Source organism: Arvicanthis niloticus, chromosome 22, assembly GCF_011762505.2.
Source record: "Arvicanthis niloticus isolate mArvNil1 chromosome 22, mArvNil1.pat.X, whole genome shotgun sequence".
Taxonomy (NCBI): domain Eukaryota; kingdom Metazoa; phylum Chordata; class Mammalia; order Rodentia; family Muridae; genus Arvicanthis; species Arvicanthis niloticus.
In genome coordinates this window covers 34,115,626-34,132,478 of record NC_133429.1, presented here as the reverse complement: position 1 = coordinate 34,132,478, position 16,853 = coordinate 34,115,626, and the positions used below count along the sequence as shown (strand labels likewise).

At 42.1% G+C, this 16,853-nt stretch overlaps 2 protein-coding genes across 2 annotated transcripts in view; one reads left to right on the top strand and one right to left on the bottom strand.

The window, feature by feature from the left end:
* Positions 1-5,993, top strand: part of Glipr1 (GLI pathogenesis related 1) — an 18,955-nt gene extending 12,962 nt beyond the window's left edge. Inside the window, exons 4-7 of the mRNA XM_076920217.1 lie at positions 2,105-2,190; positions 4,260-4,345; positions 5,270-5,296; positions 5,391-5,993. Of these exons, the coding sequence (XP_076776332.1) occupies positions 2,105-2,190; positions 4,260-4,345; positions 5,270-5,296; positions 5,391-5,545 (354 nt within the window). The 3' untranslated portion in view covers positions 5,546-5,993. The remainder of the gene's footprint in view (positions 1-2,104; positions 2,191-4,259; positions 4,346-5,269; positions 5,297-5,390) is intronic.
* Krr1 (KRR1 small subunit processome component) overlaps positions 4,967-16,853 on the bottom strand; it is a 13,836-nt gene continuing 1,949 nt past the window's right edge. The window contains exons 2-10 of the mRNA XM_076920216.1: positions 15,613-15,785; positions 14,363-14,497; positions 14,003-14,128; positions 13,841-13,924; positions 12,422-12,478; positions 11,474-11,644; positions 7,812-7,889; positions 7,632-7,725; positions 4,967-6,545 (exon numbers count right to left, since the gene is read on the bottom strand). Of these exons, the coding sequence (XP_076776331.1) occupies positions 6,403-6,545; positions 7,632-7,725; positions 7,812-7,889; positions 11,474-11,644; positions 12,422-12,478; positions 13,841-13,924; positions 14,003-14,128; positions 14,363-14,497; positions 15,613-15,785 (1,061 nt within the window). The 3' untranslated portion in view covers positions 4,967-6,402. The remainder of the gene's footprint in view (positions 6,546-7,631; positions 7,726-7,811; positions 7,890-11,473; positions 11,645-12,421; positions 12,479-13,840; positions 13,925-14,002; positions 14,129-14,362; positions 14,498-15,612; positions 15,786-16,853) is intronic.

Below are 16,853 nucleotides of genomic sequence, written 5' to 3'. Positions count from 1 at the left end.
ACTCACAGTGAGCTAGCTTCCTGTCTCATCTTCCAGAATGCTGGGATTACAGTTGTAAGACACCATATCCAGCTAAGCCTAACTTTGAAAACTATTTGCAAGGTCTCAAAGGCCTGGAGCATGTTGGAAAGTGGGAGGGAATGGTTTCCTTAGGAGGTGGGGTCCAGACAAAGGAAGATAGATAGGTCATGGGGGTGTTCACTTGAAAGGGATGCTGGGAATTTTCTATCTTGTGGTTTCACACCACAAGGTGTGACTTTTCTATCTTGTGGTTTCACACCACAAGGTGTGACTAGTTTCCAAGACCCTCATCACAGACCCAAAGGCAATGACAACTGACCATTCAGGACCCAGAACATGCGTTTCCACCGGTATTTTGTCACAGTGACTAACAACTAATATACCAACTGTTAGCAATCAGGCATTTCCACCTGCCTGCTCCTCAGGGACATACCAGCACCTTTATGTCCTCACTTGTCCCCAACAGGTGCAACAGGTGTGACACATGAAAGCTCTCCTCGCCCTTTTCTACTCCCTCTGCCCATCTGGTCTTATTTAACCTTGTGACTTCAAGATTTGTATCTCTTTTAGCCATCCTCATAACTGCAGGCAGTTAGGCCTAGGACTTATCCCAGTCTTTACTGGGATATATAATAGGCAGTTCAAAATGAACATGCTTTGAACAGAACCCTGTGCCCAAGTCCTACCTACCTTGCTTGGTCCCTGGTTTTCTATAAAAACTAGTACCTGGGTCCTAAGCCCTAATACTCCCCCCACCCCCACTGAGAATAAAATCTGAGTGTTCTCAGCTCTTCTGTGAGTCATGCACTTCATCAGCTTCTAGGAATTCCATCACCCAAGAGTGAGTTAGCATACCATGTGCTCATTCCTACACTGCTAAATAAACCTCAGAAATTGCCTCCTCCTCCCCCTGGTCCTCTCAGTCCATCCATTCCAAAAGTGCCAAATGGGCTAAAAAAAAAAAAAAAAAAAAATTCTTTTCTTACCTATCAGAACTCCTTCAGTCTGTTCCCTTTGATCTAGTCTGTGACTGTCCCCATTCAGATTGTGCCTCCACTTGCCTTTTTTCTCCACCCTAATAAGCCAAGCAACTTTTACTCCAGCAGCTTTACCCACCGCCCAAGTCTTCTGAGGCTTTTTTTGGTCTGTATCCTTATCACTCACATCTGGGTTCAAAGGTCACTTCAGAGATGTCGTCCCTCAACACCCTTTGAATTGGCTACTTTCTTCCCTTCAGACACTCCTTCAAGTTACTGTGTTTTATTTCATTGTAGCAGCTTGCTGTAGGAAGCAGAGCTTTAGTGTAAGCACTGGAGACAACAGGAGTGCCGAGCACATGGGTTTGCTTTCCTCAATGGAGGGAAGGATGACACCTGGTCACCTGGAATGCTGGAGTCAATGTGGGCAAACAATCCAGTGGTCACTAGCTCTTCTATTAGGAGCCAGTCGCCACCTGAATTTCCCCCAAATCCTGAGAAATGCCTGGGCTGGTCTTGGCCTTTGTTTTAGTGACTCCTTATGTAAAAGACCCCATGTACCTTGGTGTCCTCCATCAACAGACTACATCCTTATGACAAATTCTTCCTCTGCTCTAGGCCCTGAAGGTCACAGCTTTGCTACTTTGCAAGGGAATTTGATGTAGTCATTCTGAAGCTTTGTTATAAGAATGATCATGGGAGACTCCCTCCCACCCCCCCGTTTGACTATGTTGAAATGTGTAAGAGACTTAAACCCTAGGCTCAGGCTCATGAAGATCTCATCCAGCCTGACTGACCAAGTCCGGCTGTTCCTAGTTGTCATTTTCACCTCTTCATGGGTCATTTCTGGGCTCCCAGTGATAGGGTCCCAGCTGCAGGGACCTTATGACAGCTTTCCAATATCATCTTGTCATGAACATGTTTATTTTACACATGCATCCATGCACACTGTACTGAGACTATAACTCAGGACTTGTTTCCAGCTGAGTTCTGAGTGCTTAAAATTTCCTTAGTAAACTCTTATGCAACTAACTAGATATTCCTTTAACACAACTATGAAAGCCTGTTAATCATTTCTATGGTAAGAAATCTTCTTGTACTTTCAGGTTGTTTGGGCAGAGAGTTACAAGCTTGGCTGTGCAGTGCAACTTTGCCTTAAAAACGCGATTTTTATATGCAACTATGGACCACCGTAAGTGCCTGAATTAAATTCTAAAAGGATGTTGATACAGGTATTCATCTTTAATATAGAAAATCTAGGAAAAAAAATATATATACATATATATATATACACATACATATACATATACATATACATATATATATATATATATATATATATATATATATATATATATATAATCTCAAGGCTTCTAAATCTGCCCAGAGACTCACTACATTAATACTGTGTGGGTGTGTTTACGCACACAAACATATGCTTTAAAAATACTACAACAGCATTCATCTTTAAGAGTAGCAAGATTAAAATGCTTGCCAGGAATGTAAATTGAGATATTTATAACACAAGGAAAGAGACTTGACATTAACTTGCTGTTTTGCAAGGAAAGAGACTTGACATTAACTTGCTGTTTTGTTAAAATCAGAGCAAACTTTTGCACACTTCAAAACAGAGAGCTAAGGTGGAATTGCTCAGTTTACACTAATTACGTCAATACTTTAGACAGTCGAATTTTTCAGATAGAAACAGTTTAGGTTCCGGTAATTACAAAAGCAATGGTAGATAATGCTGAGTCGTTCTGTGTGGGAATATTCTACATGTTTCATTTATTGGCTTATTTCTTCTTGTTGATATCTTTATTCCTTTTATTCAGGGTGAATGATATTTCAATTGTTCCTATATTTCTTGAGAGTTGCTTGTATGTTAATTCTGTGGTCAGTTTTGGAGAATGTACCATGGGCTGCTATGAAGTATGTTCTTTAGTGTCTGGATGGGATGCTCTACACACATCTGTTATAACCCATGACTCCAGGATTACAGAGCAGAAGAGGGTGTAAGCTTTGAGCACCGCCACCTTAGGCTATCCCTTTGGGGACCTCTGCTCATTCTGTGTCTTCTTCCCTCTTTCCCAGGCTCCCAAACCTCTTATCCCCCAGGTTTCTAGAACAAATTAAAAAATATTCTGCTTGATTAGGCAGACTATGGTAAAGTCTTTGTCTTAAGGATACCCACCCAAACAAATCCAGGTCTTCCTAGTTTCATGATTTCCCCAAAGTGAATCTACCCATTTTAAGTGACATTTCCCCCTGTTCTATTAGTTTGGAATGCACAGTTCAAAAAGCAAACTAATAGTGATTTAATCACAACCATTCTACAACTTAGGCTGCTTATGGAGTGTTGTGCTTCTTAACAGTGAAAGACACCATAACTGTAATCTCATGCCCAGTCCTACATGCATATATATACACATATGTCTGTATCTTCTAATCCTGTTCAGGTTCACGGTAAGTTGCTTCAGAAATGGGCTTTTGTGGGGTTGGGGCTAGGGGATGTGGTACATTGATAGAGCATCTGCCTGGCAGGGATGAAACTTTAAGTTCAATCTCCAATACTGCAAAAATGATAAGTTATCCTCATGCACAGACAAAAGTCCAACATGTTTAGAGATATCAATTACTGAGCTCTCTCTATCCCTTAGATATCTGATTATGTAATTGTTATCAGTTACTATCACATTTATATACAAATAAATTGTTTCTAGTTTTCCCATCTTTTTCTTTTGGAGGTCATTACCCCAGCTGAATGGTCTATCTAGTAAAAACTATGATGGCCTGGTACACAGGAAATACATACAATGTATAATGACTTTTCTAGGATTAGGCAGTGTTTGGGTGGAAGTAATCACATGCTACCAGTTAAGCAGAAAGAGCCCAACATAAGACATTTCTAGTTTTTTTTTTTTCCTGGTTCACACATGTAAACTGACATCTTTGGCAAATTATTAATCTCTAAGATCTTCAGTTTCCTTACCTGCTAAACAGAAACAAAAATAATTCCTTCTCAAGAGTCCTCATAGATATGATGGTATAAATATGATGGTATAAACTATACAAAGTTTATAAACAGAGTTCACACGACACGGACCCTCCAAATACTGGCAACCTTCCCCGTGCTTCCATCTCTGTACATTTCATTAGCCGCCTGAAATCTTCATCCATCTCATCATTTGGGTTTGGTCAGACATTCAGAGTGAAGTGCAATTGTGTTGGGGGCCCCTCTACTAACGGTCTTCTGCTTTACAGAGGAAATTACCCAACGCAGCCATATAAGCAAGGAGCCACTTGCAGTAACTGCCCAAGAGATGACAGGTGTCTGAACAACCTCTGCAGTAAGTAAGATAATAAAAACTTTCCATAGAATTAAGGTATAAGCATGTGTTTTGAGCTGGTCTTGGTATGATCCAGAAAGCAGCTCAAAACACTAGGCATAAAGAAATGATGCACACGCAGAAGTCTGGAGGGTAATGCTGCAGATCTACAGGTCTTGCATCTCTCCAGACTGGTATGTAAGCCAGACTAGCCAAAGCTGGGGCTGCAGAGAAATGAGGGCAATCTGTGGCAAGATTGTGGAGACCTGGGAATCTTCACTCAGTAGCTAATCTCTAGAAAGCTGTAACAAACCAATCAGATGGTTACTTTAACAGACTGCCCTTTAAGATGTCTATTTTCCAGTGTGAAGGGAGCCAAAAGCTACTGCAGCTATGTCAATCCCATGGTTCTTTGCTGCCACACCTGTCAGACTGCCTCACGGCAGCAAGGCTGGGATAGGAGTGCTTAGAAGGAAGGGGGCAACATTAATTGTGACTTCTGATAAGCCGGATGCCCTGCTGAGACCCCAGTGTCCCGCTGGGTTGGATGAGAAGCTGCTACATCATTCATCATAAGCAGTTTCCTTACCCGTGGGGAGGAGCTAACAAACCTCTTTAATTAAAGGAAATACTTTAATTGCGTTATTTAAAACAAATCATATTTTAATCTTTCGTTTCAATCATAGCTCAAAGTCAAATGCATCTGGTAGCTGTGGGCATATTAAACTTTTCCATTCATTCTGATAGTATTTCTTTTGTACAAAAATTCACAGATCAAGTTTATATAAAAAGACTAAAAAAACACCATACTGACCCAGCAGCAAAAACTGGGTTGATCTTTGAAAATCATTGTACTGAAAACCCAGATCAAGCTCATGGTTGTGAGAAATAACTAGAAACATTGCTTCCCCTATACCTAACTTTTTCTTAATTCTGGTTTTACAGTTAACCCACGACGAGATCAGGTCTCACGTATGTATGCAAACCCTAACAGTTTTCACGGGGCACTGTGTAGGCTGGGTTAGCATGTCATGAGAGACTGAGTACACTCTTGTTTGTTTCACAGGTTACTACTCTGTTGATTATCCAGATTGGCCTATATATCTACGGAACAGATACACATCTCTCTTTCTCATTGCTAAGTCAGTTCTTCTATTACTGTCTGTTATACTTACCATTTGGGTAAAGCACAAATATCCTAACTTAGTTCTTTTGGACTAACGCCATGGTTGGGGAACAGCTTACTCATATGTGGCTATTTTAAAATCTTTCAATAAAATCTTAGTCAAAAGAACTTAGTTTTCTAAGTTTACAGAGTTAACTTGTCTTTCTACATTATGAATTCCGACTGCCCAGGTTCCTACAGGTAGGCTTTCAGTAAGGTACTCCTGGGAAATTTAACAGATTTCCAGATCTGTGAGTCTGATAATTCTAAGTCCAATTGCTGTCAAAAATACTTGCTGCTCTTGTAAAGCCCCGGTGTCTGATTTCCAGCCCCAACACTGTGTTAGCACCCACAGCTCTAGTTCCAGTGGATTCTATGCCCTCCTCTGGCCTCAGTGGGGGCGGGGACCAGGTATGCAGATGCTTACGTGTAGGGTAAATAACCATATACATTTTTCTGGTATCATTTCCTCAGTCAGAATAAATTTGACTTAGAGGCCTTGGATTTTCTGTTTGTGAGGTTTTTTTGTTGTAATCCTGGGGTAAAATTAACAAAAGAAATAGAATGAAAATTTTGCAAGTATTTTCCTCAAAACCAAATGTTTTGGGTATGCTTATAAAGACCAGCCAATAGCAACAAACATTGGATTTGATGAATAATAGTCTCATTCAAAAAATCTATACAATTTATAATAACAGGTATTCCTAAAACATCTAGGCAAAACCTGTCTGGGACTGGTTGGGCACAATATACACTTAGGTATCTACCACGTACGTATTTACAAAGCGTACATCTGTCCATGAACAGAAGCAAACTGGTCATGATTTTCTGAGTTTGACTCAGTTAAAGCCTCTGCGTCTCAAAATCCTTTACAAAAGGAAACACCTTAGAACGTTGGTCATTTTTTCCAATGTTACTTCTTTCTCTTCTGCTTCTTTTCGTCAGCCTCCATCTTGAGCTTAACCTCCTCTGCTGTAAGGGCGCCCAGTTTCTTGGCCTTGGCTTTCTTAACCTTCTCCTTGATAGCGGCCACATCAATCTTAGTTTCAGTAGAAACTGCAAACATTTAAAATAGATGCAAATTTCAGATTTTTAAGAGGTCATCTATGAAACAGAGCCATCTAAGAACAGTTGGTCCCTCAAGTTGAGAGAGCCAACAACCATACAGATGAAGCGTCAGGACAGACAGTGTGTCAGATTCAGTGACAGTCAAACCCCATCTTTACACATCACTTGATTTGTACTACAAATTACAAATGATTTTGTATTCTGGAATTTTAAAGTATTCATTAGGAAGCCAATTTTCCACACCACACACAAAGTAATTTAAAAACTGTATTTCATGAAAAGTTAAGTATAGAGCCCTAGCTTCTAGCTAGCTTCTAGCTTCCGTAACTTTAACAAGGCTTATCAAATTAAGCAGCAGTATTAACATGATTTTGTTCATAAGACCACTGGATGCTATCACATTACAGTTTTTAACAGGTCAAACTGTTTTGCCAGTGTCAAAAGGCTGAACTAAATACAGAAAACAATTTTAAAAGGATGCAACTTTTTAAAACTTAAAAGGTCCCATCCAAACAGCCTAGACACAGGAGGTACGGACATTTTAAAAAATAAACCTCCACTCTATGGGACAGCTACAACTTTGATAGCTGTGTAACCATTACTAATGATTAAAGTACTTAAATTGTGTTTCCCGCCTCCTTGTGCAAAGGTAGGCTTTGGAAGGTTACTCTGACAAGTGCTATAGAGAGAACGGATCAGAATGAGGCCAGACGTGGTTAAGAGGTAACCTGAAGTTTTTCTTTTTTACTCTGGACACCTTATCATTAAGACTTTAAGGTGATGAGAAGAAGTGTGTTAACACAGAATGGGGCTTTTAAGCCACAGCTGGGAAAGGCCTCTGAAGCGTGGCAACAGTGTCTGGGCATCTTCACAGAGATGACACGTGGCTCTGGGCTTACATCTTCTCCAATAAGGAATCTTACCCCAGCACAGGGCAGCCACCAAGATTATAAAAACCTTGACGGTCACTTTTGCCTAGGCTCGTGAGTAATTAACACAGCTGATGAAACCAGTCGTTTCTTAGAGGTTGTTATGTGCTCTGGGGTAGTTTGTCATATACCACAGATATCTTACCTTCCTTTGGCTTCACAGCTGGCTTTTCCTTAGGTGGAATAAATGCTTTATTTCGTTCTTCCTGCCTCTTTGTAAGAGCTTCTGCTTGCTTAGCCTACATCAGTGAGAAACGCCTTAGTTAAAACACAACTGATGACAAACTGTGCTGCTGATATTGTGTGTGATCTGAAAAATTCTTACCTTTATTGCTTCCATTTTCTGCCGCTTCTTCTGATTCGCCTTCAAAAAGTATTCACCACTAGCCAATTCTTTATCAATCTATTAGAAACAGTATTTACAGTTAGGCCAGAAATAATGTAGACAAGGGAATTTCCTCAGAAGTCAGTATCTTTGGGGTTAGAGAGAGTGTGCATCAATTCTGATTAATTCCTGGTCACATAAGAGGTAAATATAAGCTGAGGTTAGTGCAAACATGGAACTAAGAAGGCGATGTTTGTGAACCACACAGCTGATTAATTCAGGTAGGATCAAAGGGGGGGGGGGCAGAAAAGTGTGAAAAGAAATCAGATGAGTTTGGGGGAACCTGAGACTCCAGGAAGGTGAAATGTAACTTAGAAAGGATAAAAGGTACAGCACCAAAGGACAGCAAAAGGCTCTAAGCCAGGCGTGGCTGTGCATGCTTTTGGCCCACACACCCGGGGAGGCTAAGCCAGGAGGATGGAACTCAAGGCCAGCCAGAGCTACAGGACTAGACCCTGTCTCAGAGGAGGAGGGGGAAGCCAAGAGGGAGAGGGGACCCAAGCAAAGCCACTGTCTTAATTCTTGTACTTCTCACTTCAAAGTTCCTTGAGGTGGGTATCATTACCTCACTTAGGCATGAGGACACTGACCCACAGACAGGTCAGATAAAATAACTTGCTCACAGTCTCAGAGAGGTGCGAGCACAAGTTAGGGGAGGCACTGCTGTTTCAAGAAAGTTACGGGGCCCCTCTCTCTACAAAGAAGAGCCAAAGTAATGGGTGTATAACCTTGTTTTGGGGTGAATGAGCACATGGGGTACCATCGAGAGTCTCCGAAGAATTATATACGATTACAAAGCCTACCAACAGTGGCACAAGGAAACAAAATACCACAAGTATCGTGGCTATTGAACAATAGGATGAAAGAGAAACTGCCAGCAGACTTAGGGCAATCCTCACGACAACCCACTAAGGTAAATAACCTGAAATTTGCACACTAGCCCGGCAGTAACCAGGACCTGGCAATACTGCCCAGGGGCTACAGCCTTAGGGAGAGACTGATCTAGGGCCCACAAACAATGCACATTTCTGTCTGCCAACCCAGACTCTCCACCACACTGAGCTATCTGATGAACCTGACTTGGCCCAAAACAGTAATGATGACCCATGTTTGGTGAATATCTCGTATGAGTGTTGGGACAGGGAACCACCCTCTTCAAGGTGCTTGCCTTGTGGAAATCCAGGGGATCATCAGAAATATGAATGTAAAGCAATGTTAGGGCTGAAGGTAAGCACCTCAATGGTCCCTGCTCTCTAACCCATAGAACAAAACCTATTGTATTTGCTGCTATATTCCAATAGGGATACACAGAGGGGCCTAGGGCAGCTGTGCTTTGAGCATCACACCTTGAACTATCCATAGTGAGAAAGCCTAGAACTTCACTCCGTCTTTGGGTATACAATGCCATCAAAGAAGCAATATAACAACGGTTCTGCTTCTGCACCCTGTGCAGTCCTGTGGGGACTTGTGTGTCATGAAGGGGGTGCTCAGTTTCCTACCAGCTTTCCTGTGGAGCCTCTGGGCCAACACCACTGACTGACTAGTCAGAAATAAAGACAGAAGACCCGTAGGACAACAATCAATACCAAGAAGAGAGGGAAGACCCAAATAAAACTGTTAGGAAAAGGAGATATTAAAACCCGTATTAACTAAACACAAAAATTCAGTAGCAGTGACTACACAACTACATGCTAATTACAAAACTTGAGGGGAAAAATGTTCTAGGCATTTACAAATCGGTCAATGGCAAAGATTAAATGAGTATCAAGTCTCCTAATAAAGAAAAAAGCCGGGCGGTGGTGGCGCGCGCCTTTAATCCCAGCACTTGGGAGGCAGAGGCAGGCGGATTTCTGAGTTCGAGGCCAGCCTGGTCTACAGAGTGAGTTCTAGGACAGCCAGGACTACACAGAGAAACCCTGTCTCGGGAGAAGAAAAAAAAAAAAATGAAAAAAGCCCAGGACCACCAAATGGCTTCAATGATCAATTTTTAAACGTTTACAAACTGAATGCTTTCATTTAGCATTGCACCAGAGGCAGGTAAGTAGGCAGTCAGTCTGCTTATGGATTTAATTACATAGAAAAAAAAACTATACCATCTGAACATTTAAAACTGATGAGTAAACTGGGGAAAAGATACAAAATCAGCATTCAAAGCCCTTAGCTCTTCTATCCCCAGTAATAAATTTACTAAATTCAAGGGTATCCAATCTTTTGATATTACAAGATGACACCCATCTACAAATATAGTGGTTACACTCATGGTTATCCAGGGAAACACATGAGGGGAAGGCCAGGAAGCTACCTTACTCACTAAAACTATAACACACATGTGCAGGCACACCAGGAAACTTAGTAAGAAAATAAAAAGACTTCTACAATGGACATTATAGAACACCAATAAAATAGTTGAAGATAAATATGGAAAGATCTTCCCTGTTAATAGGTTCAAAGAATTAATACTGATGAATGTCCATGTCACCCACAGCAACCTCTGGAGTCAATTCAATTACTATTCTTCACAGATGGGAAGAGGCAATCCTAAAGTTCATATGGAAGCACAGAAGATCTGTAGTCAAAGCAGTAGAAAAGACAGTGGCACCATAATCCCTGATCTCAGAACTTGGCACAGAGCTGTATAAAGAGCAGGGCACATTGGCACCCAGCCCTGTTGTGTAATGGTGTTCCTTTGCTGTCACTTTCCTTCCTTCCCAGAGCAGATGCCACTGCCCGGCATTCCCACTGCTGTCTCACTACAAACACCACTCTTACTAACACCCCTCCCCCAACCACTGGCCTTAAGGGTTTCCCTGAAAACTCCAAGCACGGGTCAGTGAGGAGGAATGGAAGATGGCGGCCAGAAAATGGTTCATGTTTAAACTCAGAAACGACATAGAAAGACTGAGCTCTGTAAGATACAGGCAAAGAAGGGAATAGACAGTAAACCAAGATCCCAGACAGGTTTAGATCCAATTCAAGCATGAAGGAAGACTTTACATGGGTCAGTGGAAATGCGAGACAAGGAGAAGCATAAGGAATTCTTTCCTGACGACCTCAAGTACTCCAGAGCTGTAGCATGCTGGATCTGTCAGCTGTGGAAGGGGACACAAAGGACTGACACATAGTTAGGCCTAGCAGAAGTTGGAGACACAAACTTTTAGTCAATTTAATCCAAAGGCACAACTTTTCTCCACTTTAATTTTTTGTCTAAATCCAAGTTTTGAGTTTTCCTGGGAGGGTGTGACTAAAGAATGTGTACATGAGAAAAAGATGGGGAAGAAAGGAAAGGGGATCCTGGTCGTGAATATGAAGGAGAGGACCAGAAGAGAGCTGAGAGAGGAAGGAGTCTATAACTTAGAACACCGGCAACAAACACATGTTGGAGTTAAGACTTTAAAATGAGACAGTACATGGTCAAACCTGTTAAACCCTAGGTAGCTTTTAGCTACAGAACCTGGGCTGCCTGACAGCACCCCAACAGTACTCACAGTGTGGTGCCCATTCCCCAGACCCTTGGTTCTCACATTCTAAACTCTAATGTTTCCAAAACCCAGGATAAAGCAGTTTCATCCATCCGCACACAGCATTCAGCACTGGGCACTGACCTGACTTTCTGGCTGTGGGGGAGGGAAGGGCGTGTACTCCTTCTTGACACTCTTCTTCTTTGGCTCCTTGCGTTTATTCACATTCTTGTGCTTGAACTGTGGCAAAAATCTTTCCCAACTTTGCAATCGTAACTCGGAATCTTTTGCCAACTCCCGTTTAATCATCAAGGTCTTTAGGCACATACATAGAAATAAAACTATATATTTTAAATTCATACATTATTATTATCACATTGCTTCTAAAAAGTAAGGGACGAGCTCCTCGTGTATTCAGAATGAAACTAAACGTACACAGTCCGCCAACTATCGGAAAGACCCTAGACCAAAGGAAGACGCCCATGGAGACGAAGCTCGGCGTCCCTGCCATCATCCATTACAACTCAACTCAACAACAGGGACAGTCGGTGCTTAATTAGCTGGGGCTTCCTGAGAGTTGGAAGCTTGCGTTATCAACGGAGGTATCACAAGTCCCAGGAATTTAAATCAGTTTTACCCCAATCTTCCCGAAACGTAAGTGCATTCCCCATAAGCACCCATCACCAGACGGCTCACCGCACTATGGCTACATTCCGGCCCAGTCAGTGTCTCTGCACTCACAGAACGAGCATTAAATCCCAAAGGAAGCTTTCATGCAACCTGAGAGTCCAGACTTTGAAACAGGCAGACTCCTACTGCTACTGCCTATAGTCAGTTGTGAGAGGCTTCTCTTCACTGTATTAGAACACTACAATAAAGAACAGTATCTCTTCCCTTAGTTTTTACAAGAAAGATACAAGCTCCAAAGGAGGGCTGGGGTAGAGTGTGGTGGGACAAATTCTATCCCCAACTCACTGCAAATACCTTTGCTGTAGCTCTCTGCATATTACATTTTCATACAATATTTAATACTCAATCTGTGAAACCAGAAGTCTGACAATCACTAATTAATAATGTACAAACAAGACTCACTTTAATGTTATAAATTGGATGGATATTCTTCATGGTATCAAGGACTACTTTTCGAACCTGAAATTTACAAAGAAAAATGAAGCAGTCACAAAGATTTCAACAAAGTGGACAGAAGAGGATTAAGCTCCTGTAAAATATCCCATGAATCAGAGACTATCGCCACACTGCATATACTTTCTTCAATTGTCCTCAGTGACTTCTCCCTCTTCTGTAACAGCAGTCAACTTTTTCAAGCAAAGCATGTTTCATGACTATGACCATATAGTAAACAACTAACAAAATACCCAAGGCCCTAGAGGTGCTACTGCTTTAGGGCAAGACAGATGGATTTAGGGTCAAAAGACAAGGGTTAAATCCTGGCACAGGGGCTATAGCTCAGTAGGAGACAGCATGCCTACTGTGCATAAGGCTTTGGGGTAGATTCTGAGCACTGCAAAAATAGCAAGTGTTATTATTATAACAAATAATAATCCTAGAACTACCACACATGTAAGAGTCGATTAGTATTCCCATTTCAGCTTATATATGTAAAACAGAGAAAAAACTATATCTCAGATCTACTGTAAGAATTAAGTAAAATATTTCAAAAAATTTAAAACACCCGGGCAGTGGTGGCACATGCCTTTAATCCCAGCGCTTGGGAGGCAGAGGCAGGCAGATTTCTGAGTTTGAGGCCAGCCTGGTCTACAGAGTGAGTTCCAGGACAGCCAGGGCTACACAGAGAAACCCTGTCTCGAAAAACCAAATAAAAAACAAAAAACAAAAAAATCTGAACCTGTGAAGTATTTGATATGTTACTATTGCTCCATTAGAAAAGAGTAGGCAATTTATGAGAGAGAAGCCATCAGAATTACTACTAAAGCCATTCCAAGAGGAAGGCAAACTGCACAGTCAGATCCAGCTCAACACAGTAAGAACAGGACTGACAAGAAGCTATATCACATGGGTATTCTCAAAATAGTTGAGAAGGTACAGAGATGTTTATAAAAACACTAAAACAAGAGATCCTGTGGCTTAAAGGGAAAGGTTTCAGAGTCTGACCTCTACTGGTCACATGCATTACTACACTATCAGGGCCTCGGTTCAGAATCCCAATGCTGACACCTTGTGTGGACAGCAGTGTCTCTTAGGTGAGCTACTAGGATCTGAACTACCCCTTAAATATTACTGTGGGAAAGATGATGATGCACAGACCTAACTCAGAACTGCATGTCTCCACAGCCGTCAAAGGTTGCCCAAAGCACCTTAAGTTCCAGGAGTGATGGCACCCTTAAGTTACATGGTGAACAATTTACAAATTAGAAATCAAAGCACACTCTAAAAATCCAAACTGATTATAAGACACTACCCAAGGAACAATTACAGGATAACCAAGTCACTTCATCTGTGTTGGTGGAAGCACCAGGTCCTGGCTCTCACCTCCTTCAGGCCGCTGAACGGTCCGATGGCGGAGACGGTGTTCCCCTGAACCATCACATAACAATTTGTCAGGAGTTCCAATGCCTGAATCAAAAGAGCAAGTTCAAACTCAGTGCACTGAGTCAATGGTAGAGATGCCCAGGCCTCAGTAATGACAAGTACCTTCAATGTAGATCCTTTGGGACCAATAAGCCGCTGTCTTCTTTTCACAAATCTCTCTTTATTCCTCACTAGAGAGCCGATTTTAATGATGTCACAGGCAACATCATCCTGAAGTATCCGTACTGCCTTTTAGGAGAAGGGGAAAAAAGCATCAGCCTTCTTTTCCAAGCGCAGGCTGATAAACTACAAGTATAGGCATGAAGATTTGAAGGAGGGTGATAGGCAGATGGAAAGACACAGCACCACAGGCTGTGGAATAAGCTCCCAGGTTTCCCTGAGGCCCTGCCCACCTTGTTTTTGTGAACAGAGTCTCTCACTGGCCCAGAGCTCACCAAGTTAATCCCCCTGACCCAGACACACCTGTTCAAATGCAACGCTCCTTGCCAGGAGCTTTATCAGGTCCCGGGCTCTAATGATGACGTAAGGGTCGAAAGTCTTCTTTGTTGTACAAACAGTCATGCTACCCTCGATCAAGTCCAGCGTTGCTTTAACATGCTACAAAAAGAAAGAACCCAAAATGGGTTGTAGGTCATTATAGAGCCAATGGCAACCAAACTATGAACCTCTGTGCCTGTAAGCTAACTACCAAAGCCTCTCAACTCCCTCCCTGCTGTTAAATATAAATGGTGAAAAACTGATTAATTTCACATTTGGCAGGATGCAAGAAACTGAAGCAACTGTAACCCTGAGAAATGAACTTTCCTTTCCAATTTCTTTCTTCCTGGTTAAGGGACTAAATATAAAACAAATTATCACAGGTTTACAAAGAAGCAAGAACTAGCAAAAATTAGCACTAACTCTCAATAACAAAAACCACATGTTTAAAAAATAATTCCTTCTGTGTACACAGGAGCACATGAGGAGGGAGAGTGCACATTCATGCACATATGAAGGCCAGGGGTCAACTCCGGTGTCACTCCCCAGGCACTGCCTGGGGCTCGCCAAGTTAGCTGTTGGCTAGCCCGTGAAACTCAGGTCTTTGCCTCCATCCCTGGTGGCTTACACAGGTTCTGGGGATGGAACTCCAGTCCTGATGCTAGCATTACAAGCACTTCACAACCCGAGCGATCTCCATAGCCCCAAGAACTGGATTTAACAGAGCAAAGAAAAAATGCTCTTTTCTGACTTGTGACACATTCAGAAGAGCCCTGCCTTACGGTGATCGGTGAACATCTCGACACAGCACTCTGGAGACTTGTCAGCAGGAGACAGACACGGAAAAGTTGGGTGTACCAGTGTGTGTTGTTTAAAATAAAACTTGAAATACGGCTTGGCTCAAACTCGAAAAGTACATAAGTACATGATAACCTCCACTGCTTACAAAAGGCATTTGACATTTTGGACGGAACAGATAATTCTCGACAGCTTGACACACCTCTAAAATATTAAGTGGATAGATATTTCTCAAAATACTTTATTATGCACAAAATTAAAAATGAATGAACTCTAAAAATAAAGGTTACCTTGATTCTTTTAAATACTAAAGGAACCAAATTAACCAGCTATGTTGGCATTTCTGAAACCAAAATCCACCAGTACACACAAATTTCACTAAAAGTAAAGGCACATGCAAGAGCAAAATCTCAAAAGAATTGTGTAAAAAAGCATACATGCTCATTCAAGGCTTTCTGGACCAAAGGCCAGCACTCTTTCAGGTAAGCCTCTCGGTACTTCGGGAACAAGGTTGCAAAGCTGCTTTCCTCCAAGAGTCCTCTGGGATTGTCCTCTTTGGAAAAAGCTGGCTCCTTCCAGCCATCAGGAACAGTGAGGAGCTCTGCCTCATCTACAGAAGGAAGAATTTACACATCACACGTTAATGGTCTTTCACATGGGGCACACATTCTGTGCACATCTTCATAAGATTCCCAATGCACTGTTTCATATCTGCCTCCCTGGCTTTTACATTATTCAGCATCAGGACCTCTATCATCCTCATCATCCTCATCCTCATCCTCATGCTGTGTAAAGGGACCATCAGAATACACTGTGGTTGCCTCATCAGAACAAGTTCTTTGAGAACAAGGATGCTTCCTTGTATCCACTCTAACTGGGATGCATTAGTAGACAGCAATTACTAAGACACTTTCACTGCACTATAATGTGGTTCAAACACATTATCACTTTTATCCCTTATTATTAATAACTTTTCTGATTTTCTTGGTACAAAGCCCTCTGCTCCCACCTCTCTCTCTCTCTCTCTCTCTCTCTCTCTCTCTCTCTCTCTCTCTCTCTGTGTGTGTGTGTGTGTGTGTGTGTGTGTGTAAAATTCCTAAAAGTAGATTCTGCTGTACAATGTCAATTAACAACCACTGTGACAGAATTTTAGGATTTCCAAAGAGCTTTCTAAAACACCTTTCATCAATAAAAGAAATGGCACTGTTACTATTTCTATTTTATAGAAGAAGATATTCAAACCAAAAGGACTGACGGGCCAGAGGGGACTAAAGTTGCAAGGGCCTAGAATCCTAGAATCCTGACAACTAGAAGAGATGGCCTCCAGAGAGCCTGCACCACTTCTCAAAACTCCCTGTCCCAGACCTTTACAAACCCCTCAAATCCAATAGCTACACGCTAACTCGACCCAAAGAGAACCACCCGAGATCTTGAAGCATCCGCACACCTGTGGGAGTTTGTTGGCAATGCCATCTGGGGCTCCAGACCAGGCAGAGTGAATCAGCATCTCTAGGGTGGCCCGGAGATCTGTGCTTAAACAATCTCATCCTGTCCTCGTAAGCCTCTGAGGTCTGAAAGGCAGGCCCTTGGCCAGCGTTATCAGCCCCAGGAAAGAAAACATGCCTTCTACTTCCACCCATGCCCACTCTGCAACCTCTGGTTCAAACTCCTGACAATG